This window comes from Solea senegalensis, linkage group LG14 (genome assembly GCF_019176455.1).
Source record: "Solea senegalensis isolate Sse05_10M linkage group LG14, IFAPA_SoseM_1, whole genome shotgun sequence".
NCBI lineage: Eukaryota > Metazoa > Chordata > Actinopteri > Pleuronectiformes > Soleidae > Solea > Solea senegalensis.
Window position 1 is genome coordinate 2,275,361 of NC_058034.1, and position 21,460 is coordinate 2,296,820.

Sequence of the window (21,460 nt, forward strand, 5' to 3'; positions counted from 1 at the left end):
GTTTGATGATCATTTAAAAAGTTATTAAAACATTACACTTGTTGATGCTCTGAATACAGTGTGTATTTTCTGTCTTGCAGATACACAGAACTCATTGACAGGAGGGGAAGGATAACAGCGAAGTTCACTCACTTACCCCGAAAAGCTGTCCGACATCGGAACAGTAAGTTCAACGAGGGTGGAACAAAGTTTTACTGATTAGTCACTAATTTTCTAAGACAATTATTGTTTGTGTACATTCAGTCCTTAAAGCTGGGGTATTATTGATTAATATTTCCCAAAAAACATTCGGCATAATGTAAATCAAGTGATCTGAGTGAGAAGTAGACATCTGCACCTCCTCCAGGCTCCGTTTACAATAAATCTGTCTGTTCATGTGGTGGGAGCTCAACACAGAACGCCTAAATACCAAATCATTAGCATTTAAAGGTCCAATTTGTAACATTTACAAGGATTTATTGGCAGAAATACCTCAAAATGCTACACAAAAGTATGTTTGTACCAGTGTATAATTGCTTTAAATAAAAATAATTTATGTTGTAGCCTTAGAATAAACATTTTATATCCACTTTACCACTGTGTTTCCTAAATGTAAATGAAGAAGATGCTGGTATGCAAAGGCCACACTCGTTTCCAAATGGTGCTTTTTCATTATACAGTTATACATTATACAGGTATAGTATTTATATACGATATATATATACGACAGTGTTTCGTGTCATTTTATGGGGGTTTTGTGTAGATGAAGACATTTCCTGGAACAATGTGGTGTTTATGGAAACACAAAATCCTTTATGTTTGGTTCCATTTCTGTGTGGATATCACCTTAACGACCTGGAGACAAAGGTAATCCTGCCTACCCCAGCTTTAATGAATGAGTTATATATATAAAATAACTTATCTCTGTAGTCCTTTAACCATATGGGCCAAACCGAGGCCTGCCTGGATGAGATATAGGTGGTCACATGTTTTCCACTTTATCGAGCAGCGTACGATAAAGAGACACAGTCGCAACCCAATGACTTTCATGATTTGTCTGCCTTCTTTCTTTCTTTCAATTTTGACATTTTTCTAATGTAGTTTTGCCTCTTTTTTTTCAGTTAATGCATCCCAGTGCTGAGCTTTATAGCCTGTGGTCTAAACAGAAAAACAGTTTTACAGATGTTATCCTGAGCTCTAGGGAGTAAAGCTTCCTCTCTAGAGTTGTTCTTCCTCCTATAACAGCGTTACACCCATGATGTCATAATAAGATTCCAGCCATATTGTCAAATCAGCAGTGTTGTGTTTTGTTGCTCCAGTCTGAGGAATGTACACAAAACTACAAATTCGGATTTTGCAGCATGTCATTCATTTTGTCTTTTATTTTTCTTCTCACTGATTTATGCCAGGAACTGTTTTTCCCTTGCAGAGCCCGATCCACCAATGAGATTAGAGAAGATGGAGGAAACGACAAACAAAATCAGCCTCGCACTGGAGATTCAAGAGGAAGGTTTAAGGACGAAGCAGCCTGGTAGGTCGTTCTGTCACGTCAGCACATGTAATTGGTCCCAGCCGATGTGTTAAACACGTTAACGTCCACGTTTTAGTTCAAGACGTGTTATTGATCGTTGGTGTTTTGATCGTACAGCGACTGAAATGTCAGAGGAGGAGATGTAACATTCAGAGGGGACAAAGTGGTGTCAAGTCAAGTCAAGAGATCTTTATTGTCCCCGGAGGGCAATTTGTAGTGCAGCCAGCAGCATAAGACAACAGTAAAAACCGAGTACAACAGTGACTCAACATACGCTAATAATAGAAATAGCAATAAAATACATACACAGGACAACAGTTAACAATAGTTAATAAAATAGGTAAAATAGATAAAACAACCAATAAAATGCAACCATGCCATCCTGGAAGAAACAGGATTTAAAGTGACCACAGTGCTGTCAATTGTTAAGAAGGCCAATGGCCACTGGAACCCAGGTATTTTTAAATCTGTTGGTCCTGCATCTTGGCACATGAAATCTGCGTCTGGATGGGAGCAGTTTAAATTCAGGTGCCAAGGGACGGCTAGGGTCGGTCAGGACGAGTCTGGCTTTATTCAGGGCCCTAGTTTTGTACAGCAAGGAAATGTCTTTCAGTGGAGCACCAACAATTTTACTGCACACTCTGACTATGCCCTGAAGTCTGTTGCGGTTCTTCAGGTTAATTGACCCAAACCAGCAAATAGAAGCAAAAGTCAGGACAGATTCGATAAAACAAGAATAAAACATTTCCATGAATTTAGAGTCCATGTTTATGTTCCTGAGCTTGCGGAGAAAGTACATGCGCTGGTTGGCCTTTTTACACACTGCATCAATCTGATGTGTGTTAGTGTTAGTGTTAGTGTTAGTGTTTGAGGCCATCGACACGTACACTATCAGCTGTAACGTGGAGTTGTGGGCCTGAAACCTGAAACCCCCACTCTTTCTCTTCTGTGGGTATTAATGGCAGCTGGTGTCTTTCAGAGTTGCCCCAGGACTGCCGCAGTCTGCCGTGTCAGAACGGGGGTTCATGTGTGAACGAAGGTGACGCCTACGTCTGCAACTGCACCGTGGGGTTCAAGGGCAGACAGTGTGAACTGTGTAAGTTTATGTGCTTCCTCCACACACACACACACACATTCCCTAGCCCCTTACCCTAACCTTAACCATCACAACTAAGTGATTAAGCCGAACCCTTAACCTACAACCAAGTCTTAACCATCAAAAAAGTCTTTGAAGGGGTGACAGTATGTACGGAGCAGCCAACATGTCCTCACTCTCCCAAAAATGGTTTATACATTGTTTTGGTCCTCACAAAGATACCCATACAAGAACACACATACACAATCTTGTTCTTACATCTTAGTGAGGACACATCATGGACATAATTAACTCCCTAGCCACTTAGTCTAACATTAAACATGACAACTAAGTGTCTTACACTAACCCTTACCCTTTTTCTAACACTAACCGAAATCCAATTGTCCCCTTAACTCTAAAACCAGGTCTTAACACTCAAAAAGGACAAGATCAAAATGTCCTCAGAAAGATTGGTTTGTACGTTATTTAGACCTCACAAAGATATAAATACAAGTGCACACACACACACACACTTGTTTTTATATCTTAGTGAGGACAAATCATAAACACACACGCCTAACCTAAACCCAATTCTAACCCGAGTTCTAAAACCAGGTCTTAATCCTGTTGTGGGGCCCAGACAAAGGTGAAAAGATAGGTTTGAATGTTTTTGGACCTCACAAAGATATAAATACATTTTTGGCAATAGATGCAGATAGTCACTGGTCTTATTGATTCTTTTTTACGTCCGTCAAACAGCTGCTGAGAAACTCTTGTCCCAAACTGCTCGTAACAAGTATCAGTTCCATCTGGGGAGCGTGTGATTAAACTGTCCTCCGCCTTATCAGCGTCACCCACAATCATGACAAGCACAGCGGTTTCCTGATTATCATCACGTCACCACGCCGCGTGGTGGTCACATGTTCTGCCTGTTTCTCCACAGACTACATGCATGCTGTTTAGCTGACTTGGGAAGTCCATATCATATGAATATGTCGCTCTGAACAAGATAAATGATGTGGGGAAACTGATGGATAATTTAATGCATGTAGAATTCCTGTCATTGAATTAGGTGCGTACCTGCTTTTCCAAAGAGATTCGGTGAACGACGTCTGCTCACCAGCTGTCTGCATGTCCTGAGTGTCAGAGGCAGATTTACAGACACATCTTTGTGCTCCCCTGGGTTATATTTCTGCTCTCGCTCTCTCTCTCTCGTCATGTAACTGGAGCATGTGAGGGTGTGAACGTGAAGTATAATATATGTTCCATTTGAATTTCAGCGTGTTAACTGTCAGAAAGCAGCCAGCTATGTATAGACATCTGGATTCTCAAAAAGCAGGAAACACGCTCCGCTGACAGTTGACCCCGGTGACTTTTATGAATGGCTTGGTTAAGTGTGAGGCTCCGGGGCATGAATGTCAATGTACAACATGAATACATTGTCAGTGAAGACACAAAGCAGCATATTATTTCTTTTTCCCCAAAGACGTCGTGGGACATTCATAACTCCGTGTTCGGGCACTTAGTGAGGAAGAGCAGTATATCATCTGACGACAATGTCCCGCTCTGTCCTCAACTTACATCGTCTTTTATGTCGCTTTTCTGTGTCACGGCAACATCTTCAGCCACGTCGTTAAGGCCTCGTCTAATTGTGAATAACGGACAGAAAAGCAGAAAAGTGTGTGAGTGAAAATGAGTTTGACTCATAATGAATTATATATAAATTTAATTTAATTTAATAATTTGTAAAAACAAAGTTAGTCTTGTTTCTTTCAGAGAGAGAGAGAGATGTACACTTATTTATGGTAAACACACACAGTATGTCACGACACTGTGTTCATTATATCTGTCAGTAAACATGAAAATGAACAGACTGCATTATCTACAGTTAATTATATAATTAAGTAATGTTAACATAATCAAAATAAATACTTATATGCAATGTTAATGCACCAATACATCATACATAATTCGATTCAGTTGATGTACCAATATCACAGTTTTTATGAATGACAAAAATAGAATGAATGAATGAATAAATGAATATATGAAGGCTTTATTTTATAACATTTAAACGCAATACAACGAAAAACAGCTCTCTCAAAATTGTGAAAAACAAACACAAAAAAGAAAGTAAAGAAAGAATATAAAATAAAAAATATCAGAAAAGGAGTTACTTCTACCCCTTCTCCACTCTTTAATAACTAATGTTGACGTCCTATTTGCATACAAATTACAAATTGCTTCTTATTTACAAATGTGCAAACCAAGGAATCCACGTTTTTACATATACATAAGCATATATAAATAATATGTGACTTGTAGATAAATAACCTGTGAGGCCCTTCAAAGGCCTCCTTCCTCCCTGTACATGGTGAGAACCATATTTTTGCTTGGACATTTGCTTTAGCTCCGTACTCAATCTGTTCCACAGCTTTACTCCACATATGGAGACACAGTATGTTTTTAATGTTGTTTGGACAAAAAGATGTTTTAAATGGAACTAAACCCCCTTAACTTATATCCCCCCCCATCTCTATTAAAAAAAACTATTTCTGGATATTGCCACAAGGAGAAGGTTGTTGTCATTATCCTTATGGCTCTTGTTTAAATGCTAAATCAATAATGATGATTAGAATATGAACAACAGAAACATGTTATAGAGACATACTGTACAAGTACACGGTCAAGAAATGAACTATGAACAATTTGATACTATTATAAAACCATGTTTTTCAGGGTTTAACTTTTACTATATTGTACATAAATTTAAAAAGAGTTCATTTCTTGCAGCTCGACACAAACCCGAGCCCTGTCTGTTCACTACCACAGTCTTTTATACTTTCATACTTTCATAATTATGCCAAGCAGACCTTCAGCTGTCAGATGCAGCAGTTAATGTCCTGTATACGCTTAGTTTGTATCTACGTGGACATGAGTTTCGTGACTGCGAGCCACTATCAGCTTCCCTTATTCCTGCATGTCCTCACTTTGAACTCTGCCGTAGCTGCCTCTCCCCTCAGAACTCCTTTGCACTTCAATGTGCTGTGATAACTTTACCTCGTTGTCTTTCATGGATAATTAGGCTACATGCTCTCACTGAGTGAATAAAACTACCACTACTTACAGCATGTGATATATTGTGAATAACATCATTAAAAAAAAGTGGCTAACGATCTATAACTTCAGTACAAATTCCATGTTGATGAAGCTGTTTTTGAGGAGACACTGGACATACCCTGGCCCCTCTTCACTTCTTTTCTTCACCTAAACACCCGGCGTCAGATTGTTTAAACATTCCTTTCCTAAAACCATCCATCAACCACAGAGTAGGGCCCATCTCCAGCTCCAGCTCCAGCTCCATCTCCAGCTCCAGCTCCAGCTCTAGCTATTTCATGCTCACATTACTTGACACATTCATGCTTTTAAACATGTGATGTGTCTTTGCAGCGTGCCAGCGAGTATCACACCCATGTACCCGAATCTACTCTGAAACGAAGAGCATACCTGTCTGGGAGGATGGAGTGTGCCACTACCTGTGAGTCACGTTAGGCACTGCTGTTTGTCTCTGGCCACACATTTATCAGAATTACAAAGTTTAATGTGATGGTTTGGGTTTTTGTTAGAGTGTAAATATGTGTACATATTCAGTATTTTACATTCTGGAGACACAGTGAGGGACTAGCCATGCTAGAAACAGTGATTTTAGCCACTTAACAAAATAACGCCTAATAAAATCTGTGTCAGCTTGTGTAATATATCTTGTTCAATTTATCTTTTCTTTATAAGTTTTTGTCACTTTGTATATTGCTCATTTCCCTACACCAAAGTCCATTGACAAAAACAGCAATTATTGTGTCACAGAAGGCAGGATTTAGTTGGGAAAGTACTCGTAGACTTTAAATGACACGCTCCAGTTTTGCTGAACTCAAGTATATATGTTCGTAGCTGTATGCAGCACATGTATGTAGCAACTATCCCTTAAAGTTACACAGAGCTCCAGCTCTATCCACTGCCACGTTTTCCTCTTTGCAGGTACAAAAGAACATATAAAGTGCAGCAGGACGTCTGTTACCGAGAGGTCTGTGAACCAGTGCTTCCCAAGAAAAGTCAGAGTAAGTTGTAAAGGTCTCAGAAAACGGCAAACAGTGATTTTAACAAATAAACGCAGGTCTTTTCATACGCTGCTTTTTACTTACTTCACAGCCAGAAGAACGCACAGACAACAATAAAGGTTTGTTTCCTTTTAACAACATCTACTTAAAGATATTTTTAAGCTTCATCTGCATTCAAAGTACAGTGTAAATGCAATGAAATACATTATTATGTCCTTGCAAAAATGTATGAATGTGTCAAGAAATGATATAATATAGTTTATAAACGTCAGTAGTAAAAAGAAACTTGTACAACCACTGTACTACTACTGTAGCAGATCACAAAATGTTCTGTGACAATCTTTAAAAGTGAGTATTCTGTGTCTTTTTATTCTCAGAGCACTTGGATACAGATGAATGGATCGTCATCACTGTCATGTGAAAAACCTCCTTACTTCAATTTTGGTGTTTATAATCTACTTGAACTGATTATGGTCAATTTTTTTTGTGTGTGCTGAAAATCCCACGTCAGAGCCCACTGTAACATTTGAGACACACGTTCATCTGAAAACAAGGCTGCGTTTGTCGCCCCAACGCTCCATGAAGACGCTTCAGTCGATCGAATGAATATGGCCATTTCTCATTTCTCTTTCTCGTGTTTCATTGCTGATGAACAGTCTACTGCAGTGCATCAGACACCTAACATACCTCATTTCTATGTCCATGCTGACACATTTTGAGGTTTTTCTTTATTTTCTTTTATTTGTGATTTAGCTGCAGGTTTGTCCCTCAGGGAAGTCACTGTAAAGTGTTTTTAGTCCCAGCCCCGGGATTTCCTCATAAACAAGATGAAAAATCTATTTGTTTTCCCAACACACCCCCAGGAATTCATCTCCTTCTCTGACAAAGGTTTTGCAGTATTTTCTGTTTATAAATATCTTTTTATCTGTTCCTTAGCTGGCGTCAGTGCTAGCTGCTCTGTAAATAGTGTTTATAGGCCATTTTGTAGGTGAATATTTTAATAATAAAAATGTTAAAATGTTTTCTGGTGTCCTTTTTGCGTGATTATATTCTGTATGTACAGAATCCATCACACAGACATGGTCAACAATGTCATTCACTTATCTTTGGCTTCTTTTACTATGAGAGTTTCTGTGTTGCCTTCACTGAACCTCGGAATGTCCGGACTTTTACGCATCTTGGAGGTTAGCAAACTTGCTACTGTACTATTAACGCAAAGGGACATTTCAAATATTTAAATCGTTTATTAGTCCTGGATAAATATCAAATACATTGAAAGGATATGATTGATAGAATAGGGCTGAAAAACATGGCTGCTATTGGTTTGATACATTGGTAAGTAATTATATTTAAAGATAAGAATAAATACATTACTACACAGTTTTTTTTTGTTCTGTTATTGTTATTGCTTTGTATGAAATAATCGACCTGACACATAATGAAGTTGTGATTAATGCATCAGATTTATATCTCTTGGAAATGGCTGGTTTATTCAAAATATCATGCATAACTTTGCTCTTGTCGTGTCTTTACGATTTACAGCATAGTAACAGCACCTATGGAAGAATGTGGAAAAAAGAGAAAGAAGAATAAAAAATAAAGACAAACGTAATGTAAAGAAATTGGTGCAAAACGAAACAAAAAGAAATAGAATTATATTATACACTATTATTTATACACTGAGAGCATTGGGAAAGGGTGGCATGGCTGTTTTCAATTTTATTGCTTGTCTATTAGTTCTGTGATTTTAGTAAGAAAAACATTGGCATAAAGGATAATACAACTTTGAAGGTGTTTAAAGTGGTATTTGTTCATAAACTGATAAAATTGTGGACCGCAAACGCCTGCAGTTGCTTTTGCTGTGTATACAAGTGGTCATTGCAATCAATGCAGTCCAAAAATAAAGGATTATAAATAATATTTAAGAAAGTTCGATATTTAAAATTGAGATTTTAAGTAGTCTAGAATGTAGGGAATCATTTCAAATCAAAAAAGAAAAGAAAAAGCCATTGAGGTTGTAACTTTCGACAGTCCCTAAAGGCATCACTTCCACAGAGCGCCCCGCGCGGACCCCCCCTTCCTGCTCCAAGTGAAAACTGAGATGGTGAGGAAAAAGCAACGGGAGGAGAGACCATGGAGGGGGAACGCTGGATGTATTAGCTTCTCTGCTAATTTAGGGAACAATTTCAACTTATCGACCACTTCCGCTCGCTCAAATCAAATCACGTCCATGCGGAGTCAGCTGGTGTGTACTTCATGTGCTCGGGAAACGTCGTAAATCTCCCGAACATTTCAAACATTCAGCGTCAGTGTGACCGCAGACAGTTAGCACAACCCGACCAAAGTTAGCCTGTTGCGGCTAACTTAGCCTGCCTCGGCTAGCAAGGAAAGGACAAAAACAGGCGAGTGGGAAAAGGGGATTTTATGCTACAAGTGGCGCTAAAGTAACTCGTAATGTTGCCTCCTGGGATTAACTTCAGATACGGATGAGAAAGAGTTTGGCGACCGTGGGGAAGACCGAGAACAACTGCGAGCCAGAGCGCCACTGCTATGTTGGGGTTGATTCGCGGCTCTGGCAGCCCGTCTGAGTCCCCAGCTTGGCCACAATCGGTGCTGTGGAGGCTGGGGGGCTTCTTCTTCCTGCTGCTGCTGGAAGGAACCGGGTGCCTCTCCAGCCCGAGCAGCCCTTCAGGCATCATCAACAACAACAACAACAACCAGCCGAGTGTCAATATTTACATGAGTGTGGAGGAAGTGAAGAAGCTTTTGGGTAAGGAGGCCTGGATTTAATGTCAACTGTCTTAAAACTTCAATATATCGTCATCGCGGATCGTTTAAAGTGCAATACCTGTAGGTTGTCTCACGTGTTAGTTTTGTTCTGCCATGTTTTTGGAATGAAATAAGACACTACGTGTTTCAGTGTCTGCATAGGCACGTCTGTTATCAGCGAACCCTAAACAGAAATATACATGACCCTAAAGTCATATCGTCATCGCGATATTCAACAGTGTTATCGCACATCATACATTTTCATCGTGGACCCATGGTTGCAAGTTTACTTACTTAATTCTTTTCTTTATGGAAGTTGGCACACATAATGCTGCATCACTGTCACCCTCACATCACCTTCTTCATTTTCATGATTTCTCTTTAAACAGTAATTTACGTTAGTTTGTTAGTGCTGGTGTTTCATAGCATGTTTGCCCTTGTTTTCCCTGCTGAAAGTTAGTTTAGATATTGATATAGTTAAATATTGGCAGTGTTTAATATGATATGCTGATATGTGATGTTGCATTACTGCCTTCTTCCTCTACGTTCCCCTCCCTCTTTAAGCCTCTGTCAAACTAAAATTAGTGAGTATACCCAGGATTGTTAAACCTGAGTGAAGCCACAAGAAAGGGGTATCAACACCACTCCCATTGCCAGTGGATGTTGTGCCTTGTGATATTTGTTTTTACCCTTGTGTCACTTATGTGGGCATAATGATGTCACAGATGCACCTGATAGAAAACTGGGAAAAACACCTCCATGGCTCTCAGTGACAATGTGACGGTGGTTGATATTGGCATCTTATTTGTAGGATTGAACATTGTCTCTAGTTTTAAAAAAGAAAGCATGGCTACAAACATCATTGCAGATGCATGTGCTATTGGAGTATTTTGTTGCAAATGCCACTGGCAACAATACAGTAGGACTGACCATGTTCACCCTGGTCTTATGTTCTCACTCATGCTGATTGCAGGGGTTATTGGGTTATTTGACCAGTGGGAATGAGGTATTAGTTAGGTATTAGAAGTGCTTAATGATAGTTGGCATAGTTGTGTTGCATCACTGTCCTCTTTAACCTTAACCTTTTTTTTTTAAACATAAATAAATCTGTGATGCGTAACTTCTGTTGCCCCGCCGAGGAAGTCTGAGTAATCATGAAAACAAGGCACATGATGTCCGCCTTGGTGATTTCATTCCACCCCAGCACCTCCACTACCCAGTTGCTACAAGCATTTATCCCATCAAATGAATTGAATTATGGACAGAGGTTAAATAAATCTTAAGGTTACCAACCTGTCCAAGAGCAGTAAGATGACATCTGTGTCCATTTCTATTTTCAGAAAAGGCTACCCCACTGGTGGTTATCCTTGTATAGTTGTTGTTCTGCTGAATATCCATTTTTTTCTGCTGTAGAATCCACTTGCAAAATGTTTTGTGTGCACTTCTTGGCATTTTATTACTCTTATTTTGGTCAGCATAATTATAAATATAATGCTTAGTAAGAGGGCCTGTATTTGATGTCATTTGTGTTTTAATGCTCTCCCTCACAGTAGAGCATTTATCCTCTATCCAAAGATTATTATTTCCATTATGAAAGTTTCAGTAAAGTTAACACAGTAAGCCATAAAATGGACTACATGTGCTGCACATCCTCTGATGTCTTTGGTCTGCTGTTTGTGTGGTGACCTCATTATATAATTGGTGGTTTGAAAAAAAAGGAGTAGCCTTGAGGATCAAAAAAAACCCAAAACAGATGAGGTCATGTCATTGTACACGTTTTGTAAGATCAGCAAGACACTGTTTGATCTTGAGAAGAGTCACTCTTACTGTTGCAGGCTACAGGGTTTGTCCCTCATAAATGCCCTATGTCAGGTGTATATCAGGTTAGCAAATGCCATGCAATGTTCCTATGTCATCTTGAAAATTGAAGACACCTGGCGGTCATTGAATTTCATGAGCCTATTTGTAGATATCAGTGTACTTGTGCAGTACACCCTCAACTTAAATTAGTACGGTACAGCGTTGCAATGTGCACACGGTAGATATTTGATATTCAGCTTTAAAGCAGGACTTTGCATGTTTGGTCGCTTTTTTGCTTTTTTCTATGTCCTATAGTTTCGTAGTAAATATTTTTCCTCGCTCATTATGTTTACATGCACAGTTTAATCGAGCTAAGGCAGTAGTCTGACTAGTAGTAGTCGTCTCCTTCTACGTCCGGGGCAAAGACCGGGGATGAAATTTTGGTGCATGCTCAGAACACGACTAACACAAGTCTGACTAAGCGTATACATGCAGGGGTAATTGGACTATGAATCATATTTTCCGGGTATGCTTACATGACATTAAGAAAACCAAAATGATTGTTTTAGTCTGACTAAAATCAGACTCTTGATGCTCCTCCCTCTTTCCCCTCTCCTGGCCATGTGCATTTGTTTTCAATGAAACTGGAAAGAACACAAGCTGTGGAGCCATGCCCATGCCAGTCAGCACCCATTTTGCATGCTTCATTGTTTTTCTATTTTGCGTCCATCAATCCATCCGTCTTCTACCGCTTATCTGAGGTCAGGTCGCGGGGGCAGCAGCTTGAGCAGAGAAGCCCAGACGAGTCCTGGGTCTTCCCCCATCTCTAAGGGAGAGCACAGGCACCCTGCGGAGGAAAACTATTTCGCCCATTTGAAAAAGTCTGCTCTAATATTTACGCATGTGTGGCCCCTTCACTTGGTCAGACAGTTGTTTCTTCATCCACACTTCCTTTGACAATAGTTTACTCTGCTGGTTTTTAATTCTTCTTTCTCTGCCATGGTGAACGCTTAAAATAACGACATTGCTGCCTTGATCCGAATTTTGTTTCTTGTGAGACCCAACACTTTGCGTGACCTCCTGATTCTGAGGACTCCGGGTCAGCGGCCCTGATCTTGCATGGCTGGTTATCTGCTGGTAGGGGGAGTGGAGACAGCTCCCAATCTCCTCGCAACAATTCATTTAACCATCACAATGACTCAGAAACTGTTAAATTAGAATTTTGAATTTAAAAGGGTAAAAAAAATCATCCTGCATAGTTCTGCTTTAGGCAGCATTGTAGTTGTAATGTGCAATGTGTAAAAATATGACTGTCACTGAACTACTGGAGAGGAGGAAAGGAATTGTCCACACATTTAAAAAAATCTATATCTAGAATGTGTAGTGTTGGTGAATTTTGGTGTTAAATTATACCAAGTGCTCTGTGGTCAGACCTGAAACTGTGATGCTCTTAAGTTGATAATGTAGGGTTTACAGAAGATGTGTTGAGGCTGCAGTTTTGAAAGTAGTCATTTACCATGTGATGGCCACTGCACTGCTGTCTAATGAAGGAGTAGAGGTGTTAATGCATGTTGTCTTTGTGAGGGAAGAAACCCTGTGTTGAAACTCTTCACATGCTAACATAAACACAATCATCTTGTTGTGGCAGCCGCATTCTGTATGTGATAAAGTAAGAGTCTAAGAATCAGCAAAACATGTGTCTGCTGTCCTTTAATCCACTTGAAAGTTTGAGCTGTGTCTGCATTTATTCAGCTGCCATGACTAAAATCAGACTTTTAAAATACATTTAAGCATATGTTCAGACCAGAGTCAGACTCGACCAGGCCTGGACGCTCAACCCATGTGCCACATTTCCCACCCCCTGGCTTATACCCAGATAAAATAGAACAGAAGATCGTCAAAAATATGGAGGAAAATCAGGCTATCACGGTCGAATGAAGCCGGTTTCAGCTTAAAGAATTTAAAGTTTTAAAGCGGAACTTTCCAGGATTTTTACCCTAACTCACCAGCCTAGGCGTCATTGTGATGGTTAAATATGTAGTTGCAGAGAGATTAGGGACTGTCTCCACTGTCAGCAGGAAATCATTGCAAGATCATCTTCGCCAACCCGGAGTCCTCAAAATCTGGAGGTTTTGCGAAGTCTCGGATCTCACGAGGAACCCAAATTGCTTTGCTGCACTATACACACACGCTGTCCTAGCCAGGTACTGGCTATAAGATCAAGGCAGTGAGTGATGGCGTTATTTTAGGTTTTTATCGGGGCAGAGCCAGCGAAAAAGAAGCAAAGAAAACTGTTGTCGGAGGAAGCGAGGAACAGGAAATGACTATCTAACCGAGCGAGGGGCCACACAAGAGTAAACTAAATCTGGCTTGTTTTGAATGGCGAGAAGTGAAAACACTGAAGCATCCAAAATGAATGCCGACCGGCACGGACATGGCTCCATGGCTTGTGTTTTTCCCAGCACTGTTGAAAACAAATGCACATGGCCAAGAGAGGGGAAGGGAGGGGGAGCGTCGGCGTTGGATTATTATGACAGCGAGCCATAGCTTGATTTAACTTTGCTTGGAAACGCATTAAGTGATATGCTAGTTTGTGTGTGACTGTGTTTATGATTTTAACTCAACTACCATCATCATATTCACGTACATATATGGTATTTTTACGTGTTATAACCAAGTGGATGGTTTTGCAAGAGGCTTTCTGACGAGCGGCCCCGTGTTACTGGTGTTAGACTGAAGTCTCACTCTGTTCCTTTTGGTTCCTCTTGTTCTCCATCACACTGTAGTTAATCTTGTGCTGCCAGACCGTGGCCTCTCTTGTGGTTCGCCTGAAACCTCATTTGGTCATATGGAGAAATCTCTTAATGTTTGACAACTATGCCTGTGGAGCTAAAAGTATGTGCGTGGACAGAAACTTCCATGATGCAGTAGTGGGGAGAAATGTTGGAAGGCGATGAAACTGGTATCAGAAATGCAGATTAGCTGCGTGGGAGTCTCACTGCAGTTTTTTAAAGTAACCCAAGGTCTGCAACATGCATTTTTATTTTTTTGCAAATGATATCCGGACCAACATTTGTCAAACAAACCTTTGGATAAAAGGTGACAGCCATAGTCTGCTCACCTTTTCGGAAGTTATTGGGAATCTTATTTTGATTCTTATATATAATGATATATTCATTCGTCAGTTTTTCTGTGTGGCTGTAAGCAGCATAATTTAAAAAGCAAATGGCGGACTTCTGAAGACATTTTCTGGGAACGTTTGACAGAATGACAGAAAGTTCCAAAAAAAAAACCATCAAATTTTCCAGGCATTCCAACGGTCCTGTAAAAACAGAATTAAAAAGATAACCAAATTAAATTTAATTACAAGGTATGAATTTATCCAATGAAAATTAACTTCTGTGACCATCTTTAATATGTCAACATGACTCATGGACGCAAAGGTTGTTGTCGCCATGCCAGGGAGTAAGCATATGCTTGTCACAGAGGAAAAAACATATGATAAAATCCTATTAATGCATGCTAGATTCTGCAGAACTCCATTTCTCTGGGTCCAGGTAAGCTTTTGTTCAATCAGAAAAGCACATGTGCAAGTGTAAGTGTCCCAGTTAGTCAATCCCACCTCTGGTATGACATATCCAATTGTCAGCTGTGAAATGCATCTTGTGTTTATGCTCACTCATTGTCATATTGAATGGAACAGCAGCATCATTAGTGTTCTTGGTAACACACCTTCTTTGACATGTCCAAGTGTCTGTTTTGAAAAAGGCCTCCAGCAGCTCTACAACGTTGTGCTTACTGCTATCGCATATCAAAGTAAGAGTCTTGTCTTTCTGACAAACAAGTGGTCTAATTAAAAACCAACATAAATGTGAATATTTCGCTTCTAGTTTGTGGATTAAACAAGACATTTGAGAATGACCTAATTTTGATATTGACGAACACACCATCTCCACCATTTTGGAAATAATTGCTAGTTGGAGCCCTAAATTGGTCTTGAGATTACCAGTTCATTTGTGGTTGAACGTCGTCATCAGTTTAAATGACTGATAGCTGGTACACATTGACCGGTCATTGTAATCTTCTTCTGTAACACAGTAGAACATTGACTTATTGTTTTCAGCTCATCACTTTTAAAGCACCTGTGGGATTTTAAACTGAAGTAGTTCTTCCAGTTTGACTGCAAAGTTCAGCATCAGTTCAAGTTGTCTGTGTGCAGCAATACAAGCAGTCGCCATATTACTCAGAACATGACAGCAGTGCTGAAGCATGATAGATCATTAAAACTAAACTCCTCCTTCGCCTTGATTAACCTTAGAAATCCTTCTTAGCTGTATTCTGATTATGTCGGATGTTTCTTGAAATGTACTTTCTCCCTGTTCTCTTACGTACAGGGTTTCTGTTAAAAGCTTTAACCATACAGTAATAAAAAAAAATAATTTTAGATTTTAAATGACTTTGACATTTCTGTGAAAAGAAAAACAGATGAGCAGGTAATGTTGTCTTGGTGTGGTCTCGGAGGCAGATGGACTCTCGTCAGGACTTTTTCAGGATGATAACTTTACCAAACAACTTGATTCTAAAGAGGTTGGTTTCATTCCTAAGTTTGGGTCATTTGCACTACCAGGTTGTGTACGATGGAAGTTTTCTAGTTTATCAAGAGTTCAGAAAAGTTTATGTTATGTATTAATTTATCAAAAGTTGCAAAAGAGATGCAAATATGTTGCTATGTTTGTGACGCTCACGGCCCATTTGTCTCTGATATTGGTTTAACAGGCTTCTTACACTTTGTTTCTGTGTGTTTCTTGGCATTCTGATTATTGTGCGATTGTGTAAAAGATGAGGTATAAATGTTTCTCTCTGTACTTGATTATTATTTGCTGTCTCCCATAATAATGCTCTTTCTGAGGCCACTTTTCCATGGTAGAATCACCAGCAGCCTTGTTCCCAAACACATTACTCTGAGTAATGTTTCTTGGTGGAAAGTAAGCACTAAGAGAGTCTGTTTTCAAGTTTAGTCACTGTGTCACTGGTTTTAATGCTTACTATAGAAGCCATGCTAGTTTTTTTTTTCTTTCTCAAAGTGAAGCCATACCACCCAGGTCCCCAACCAAAACTGGCTTTGTGTAGACAAAACAAGCAGCTTCCAATTAAAATCCGCTTTTCCCTGTAGTGTGTATGGGGTGTGGAAATGTGTTTTGTGCAAATACAGTTGATGATTGATCGCACGAGACAAATTACATATGGCATTACATTTGTATCACATGTGGAAATCTGCAGGAAAAACCGATGTTTTCTGCTTTATTTTGTGTTGTGACTTCCAAGAGAGGGAAAATCTAAGCGATGCAGTCACTTTTCCCTCTCACTCAGTCAGCTGAGGAGCTCTCCGTTTGGCTAAATTCCTCTGGCCAAGCATGCACAAATGAAAAATAACCAGGTCTCATAAAAGAAAAGTGAAAATGTAAGCTAGTGTGTAAAACCGCCCATGTATTCTGGATGAGCCAAGTGCAAGTTGAATAACTAGGCTTCTTCCCCTCCTCCAAAGAGGCAAACAGAAAAGCAGGGGCTTTCAGTTTGAGAAAGTCTGTGAACAGTGAGGAGTGATTGGCAGCACTATTCATTTCTTTCATGCCACTCTCTAAGGATCCCGTGTTTGAATAGAGGAGCCCCTGCTTGCACATCTTTTGTCTATGCTGATCCACTCAAAGGAGATCCTGTAACGCAACAACCCATTTTATAAATTATTTCCCTTCTGTATAAATTTGAATCATAAATCTGCTCATTTGTTATTGGTGTTCCATTTTTGACAGCAAATGTCACATTTGATGGAACCCAGACTTGTATTTCGTTTTTGTGGAAATTAAGAAACGTCATAAACAGTAGATGCTGAAATGCTGAAAGTCTGTAGATTTCTGTTTCCTACCGCATTTCTATAATAGGAGCTACATTATAGACCAGGGGTCGGGAACCTTTTTGACTCAGAGAGCCATGAAAGCAAAATATTTGCAAATTTATTTCAGTGAGAGCCATATAATATATTTTAAGACTGAATTTAACTAAATGTGAGTATAATAAGCCTCTGAATTTATTCTTTTAAATAATGTTGTTATAATACTCACCATTAATGCGACTTCTGGTTCTTGTGGACCCTTTTATTGGCAGAACAGCAAGACTTTCTTCGCGCAGTGTGTCACCAGCAGCATATCTTGCAATCACACTGAACTGCGACAAATGACTTACGTCTGTTGACTCATCCAAAGCCAGGGAATAGAACGGTGCTGCATTTATGTCATTCACTTGCGTTTCCTCCACTTCCAAAATCGATGGATGGATTAAAACAAGTGATAATATTTTATGTTTTATCTGAAAAGCCGAAATCTGCGAGCCAGATGCAATCATCAAAAGAGCCACATCTGGCTCGCGAGCCATAGGTTCCCTACCCCTGTTATAGACGGACATACACGTTGGACAAAGTAAAAAAAATATCTGACCTTTCGCACACAGTCGACACTTTCAAACTGCTGCAGTACTCACAAAGCTGCCCATGTAATACAACATCCTAAAATAGATGAGTGAGGTTTTGCGTGAGACCTCTGATGTGACCCTTTGGTCACCCAAAGATGAAAATAATTCTGCCACAAAAAGCTAATCATTTCTTTAGTAAACTGTCTGATATTTGTTGAGTAAACGGTGGAGCCTCTTTGAGCAACAAATAAGCATCAATGAGGTGCCTATAATGGGAGAGCGGCATACGGCCTTGCTCAGATTCCTTTCCCTGCCTTCATCCTTGTCTGCCCTTGAGGCACTTCATGGAATAAAAGAGAGAAACTGATGTATAGTTTCTTTGAAGCAACTCAAAGGAAACCACAGAAAGATTGGGCCTTAATGTGTTTTTCCTCCAGATGTAAGATGCTTTAAACTGCACGAATCGTTGCATGTTCTGCATAACTAGACTAAAACGTGATGTCTTTGTTAGGCATGTTTCTGCATTTAATTTTACATTTTCTATGACCATGCATTTTAGTTGCTTTAACTATTGGAATGTGGTTTTACACCATTGTCAGACTGTGTCTAGGAAGGTGGTGATTTTTCTTTTACAAGATAAAGATGCTAATCACCTACTCTATATTAATGACACACTCAGTTTTTAGCAGCTCTGAATTTGACCCACTTTTTTCACTGTGAAATAACCGTGAGCCAAGATGACATGTCAGGGGATTTCCTGCTGCAGTTGTTGACCCAATGCCGCATGTTGGTGTGGAACTGTGGATGGATTGGGTTTAAATGGGAAAATAAAACTTCAGTTTATTTATTTTGAATTACATTTCACCGCATTTTGACACTTAAAACGTAAGGAAAACACTATTAAGATGCTGTTAATTGGAATGCTACTTAAAGGCACAGAGCCAGTTCATTCACAATTAATACTTTATTTTACAGGCTGGAAATTCTGTTTATGTCCATGCTGTGGAAAAAGGGTATGAGTGTACCTCCTTGAATTTCCGCCTTTCAGTTTGTGCAGGATTGGTTCTTTAAACTACCTTATAACCTCTTTGGAGAGGAAGGAGAGAGGGGACAATGATCTTCCACTATTTTTTAAATTTGGATTGCATGTTAAACTCTAGGAGCCCCTTTATAGCATGCACAGTCATTAAATTGAAGATATCTTATCATATGTTTGGTAATTTAGAAAGAAAGACATTATGTTTTCAGGCTGTCTCAGTCTTATAAACATCTGAAATGTCCCAAGCCAAAACAACTTTCCACCATGGCTCCTTCTTTTAAAATGTACAAATCTGACAAACTGACCTACTCATGATACCATGAGATTTAAGCATCAAGCTATTTTATGTGATCTCTTTTTCAGCCACAGATTGTAACTGTTTCTGTTAAGTTTGTAGATTTCCAGTGTGTCTCATATTTCTGACCTTGGGATCCTTTCATAGTTGTTACCCTCTCGTTCTCCAGCCTCGCTCATTCCTGTGGATTTGTGTAGAGTTTCCAGTTGATAGAGTTTCACATAGGCCCTCATTTCCCCCCTCCTCCCTGGTTTATGTGACCACTATCTTCCCAATGAGAAGTTTGGGGGTGTTTATCTCCTGAGCACTCAGGGATGGAGGCTTTGGGAGGTAAAGTGTCAACCGTGCACACAAGAGGGTCTTTGTTATACCTTTCCTGGACCTTACCACCTGGCCACTGCCTCCTTTTATCCTCCTTTTTTATACTTCTCTGCATAAGGATCCACGGATAGCAGAGAAAACATAACTCAAACTTGGTATATAGATGCCCATATTGTTTCTGAAAATATACATTATGTTTTCATGTTATCCGTCTCATTGTCTATTATGTGATGTCTCGTCAAAGCCATACAAATGCTTACTTGGCGATGAACCGTCAGCATCACTCTTAATATCACAAATCATTTTTTGGCCGTAGACAGGCATGTCATAAACCACGTGACACAGTTATAAAATCAGTGACAAAGATTTTGATTTTGAGTCAAAGTCGGACTAACACACCCAGATAATGGGATTGGGTGTCACAGTGTAATGTGTGATTTGTTCAGCTTGAACTTGGAACCTTTTGATCGATTTTTCGCCTTCTTCTCTATGGAGCTCCCCCTACAGTTTGGGAGAACATATTATTACAACACCATCGTAAACATCTATCCATTGTCTCCACGTTTATCCTAATGACTCACCACTGCCGTTCTGATGTTCACTCGCGTGTTGCCCCTCACTTGGTCAGATAAGTGGCTCCTCTTCCTCCGTCAGCTTTTCTCTACTTCTTTTTCACCAGCTCTGCCATGATGAACACCTAAAATAACACTATTGCAGCCTTGATCTTATAGTTGGTACCTGGTGTGCTTGCGTGTCTGTCTGTCTGTCTGTCTGTCTTTCCTGATTCTGAACACTCTGGGTTGGCAGCCCTGATCTCGCAAGGCTGGTTTTCTGCTTACTGAGGGTAGGGGCAATGGTGACGAATCTCCCCACAAGACATTTAAACAGGGGGTAGAAACCATGTACAGTTCTGCTTTAGATCCTGCTCACACAATGCTGGACATCTGGGATTGTTTGATAATAGCTTATTTAAGTCATTTGCATCTTGTATGGCAGTGAATACTATGAATTTGTTTATTATACCACTATTACCAGCTTAGTCTGCAGATAATCCAGTTGTGCTTGACTATCCAGAAATAAACCATTTTGGTCTATGAATTAACACACCACAAGCAACATTTTATAATTACGTCAACAATAGCTCTCTTCAAGTAACTTTTGAGAAGGGTTGCAATACTAATGATCATTTTTTTCATTGATTAATCTATCAATGATTTATTTGATTGGTCCATAAAATGGTCAGAAAATTATGACAAAAATGACAGTTTTTGTTTCTCAAACTTTCTTTAAATGTCCTCAAATATATTCTCTTGTCCATAAGCCAAAAAATGTTTGTGGTTTCTTTGATACAGTGGCACAAAGAAACAGGCAACATTCACTTGCAGTTACTTTTCTTTTTATTTTAATCTCTTTTTTATATATTATTATTAATCTATTAAACCTACATACATTTAGTCAAAGATTATTAGATAAATGTTCCAGCCCTAGTCCCGTGTACAGATATTTTGACTCTTTTCTCAAACATTAACCGTGCCTCATAATTTTAAATGTGGAATTCACATGTTTATTAAATCTGTTCCCTCCTACATTTTAACTCTAATATTTATATGGAGCAGTAATGTATGTTTTAGGGCCTCATCTGTGATTTAGATTTTTCCACAGCACAGTGTGACCCATTAATCAGGTCAAAATGCTGATATATGATGTTGAATTCCTCCATACGTTTCTATAAACAGTGTCATCATGTCATTGTGCTTGTCAAACAAAGTGTAGCACTGATTGGACGTCGCTATAAATCATACCATGCTTTGGTATAAACTAGTTATATCCAAACATAGTCATACATGTTAATATGTGCTCAAAGCTAATAGGTTTGCTGAAGTCTTATTTAGGCTCTTTCATGAAAAACGGTTTTCACTAAGTGTAAATTTAAGTTATCAATGTTTAGCAGACAAGCAGATGGTTATATAAATGATCTTAAGACTAATGTTCTACCTGGGTTGTTGTTAGTCACTTGAGTCCAGCACATGATGAAATGTTTGTCTTGTTTTCTATTTGTTTTATAGAAGTT

The 21,460-nt window shown here is 39.3% G+C and overlaps 2 protein-coding genes across 7 annotated transcripts in view; both read left to right on the forward strand.

Moving 5' to 3' along the window:
* The window catches only part of sned1 (sushi, nidogen and EGF-like domains 1), a 37,263-nt gene extending 29,541 nt beyond the window's left edge, over positions 1-7,722 (forward strand). For all 4 annotated transcript variants that reach the window (XM_044044448.1, XM_044044445.1, XM_044044446.1 and 1 more), the window contains exons 25-31: positions 81-163; positions 1,409-1,510; positions 2,490-2,606; positions 6,036-6,123; positions 6,621-6,700; positions 6,792-6,819; positions 7,078-7,722. In XM_044044448.1, coding sequence (XP_043900383.1) covers positions 81-163; positions 1,409-1,510; positions 2,490-2,606; positions 6,036-6,123; positions 6,621-6,700; positions 6,792-6,817 — 496 coding nt within the window. In that variant the 3' untranslated portion in view covers positions 6,818-6,819; positions 7,078-7,722. The remainder of the gene's footprint in view (positions 1-80; positions 164-1,408; positions 1,511-2,489; positions 2,607-6,035; positions 6,124-6,620; positions 6,701-6,791; positions 6,820-7,077) is intronic.
* Positions 7,723-8,775: 1,053 nt separating this feature from the next.
* The window catches only part of ryk (receptor like tyrosine kinase), a 44,026-nt gene continuing 31,341 nt past the window's right edge, over positions 8,776-21,460 (forward strand). Inside the window, exon 1 of one of the 3 annotated variants that reach the window (XM_044044695.1) lies at positions 8,776-9,470. In XM_044044695.1, the coding sequence (XP_043900630.1) occupies positions 9,251-9,470 (220 nt within the window). In that variant the 5' untranslated portion in view covers positions 8,776-9,250. The remainder of the gene's footprint in view (positions 9,471-21,460) is intronic. The other 2 variants (XM_044044693.1, XM_044044694.1) reach the window with 2 other exon arrangements.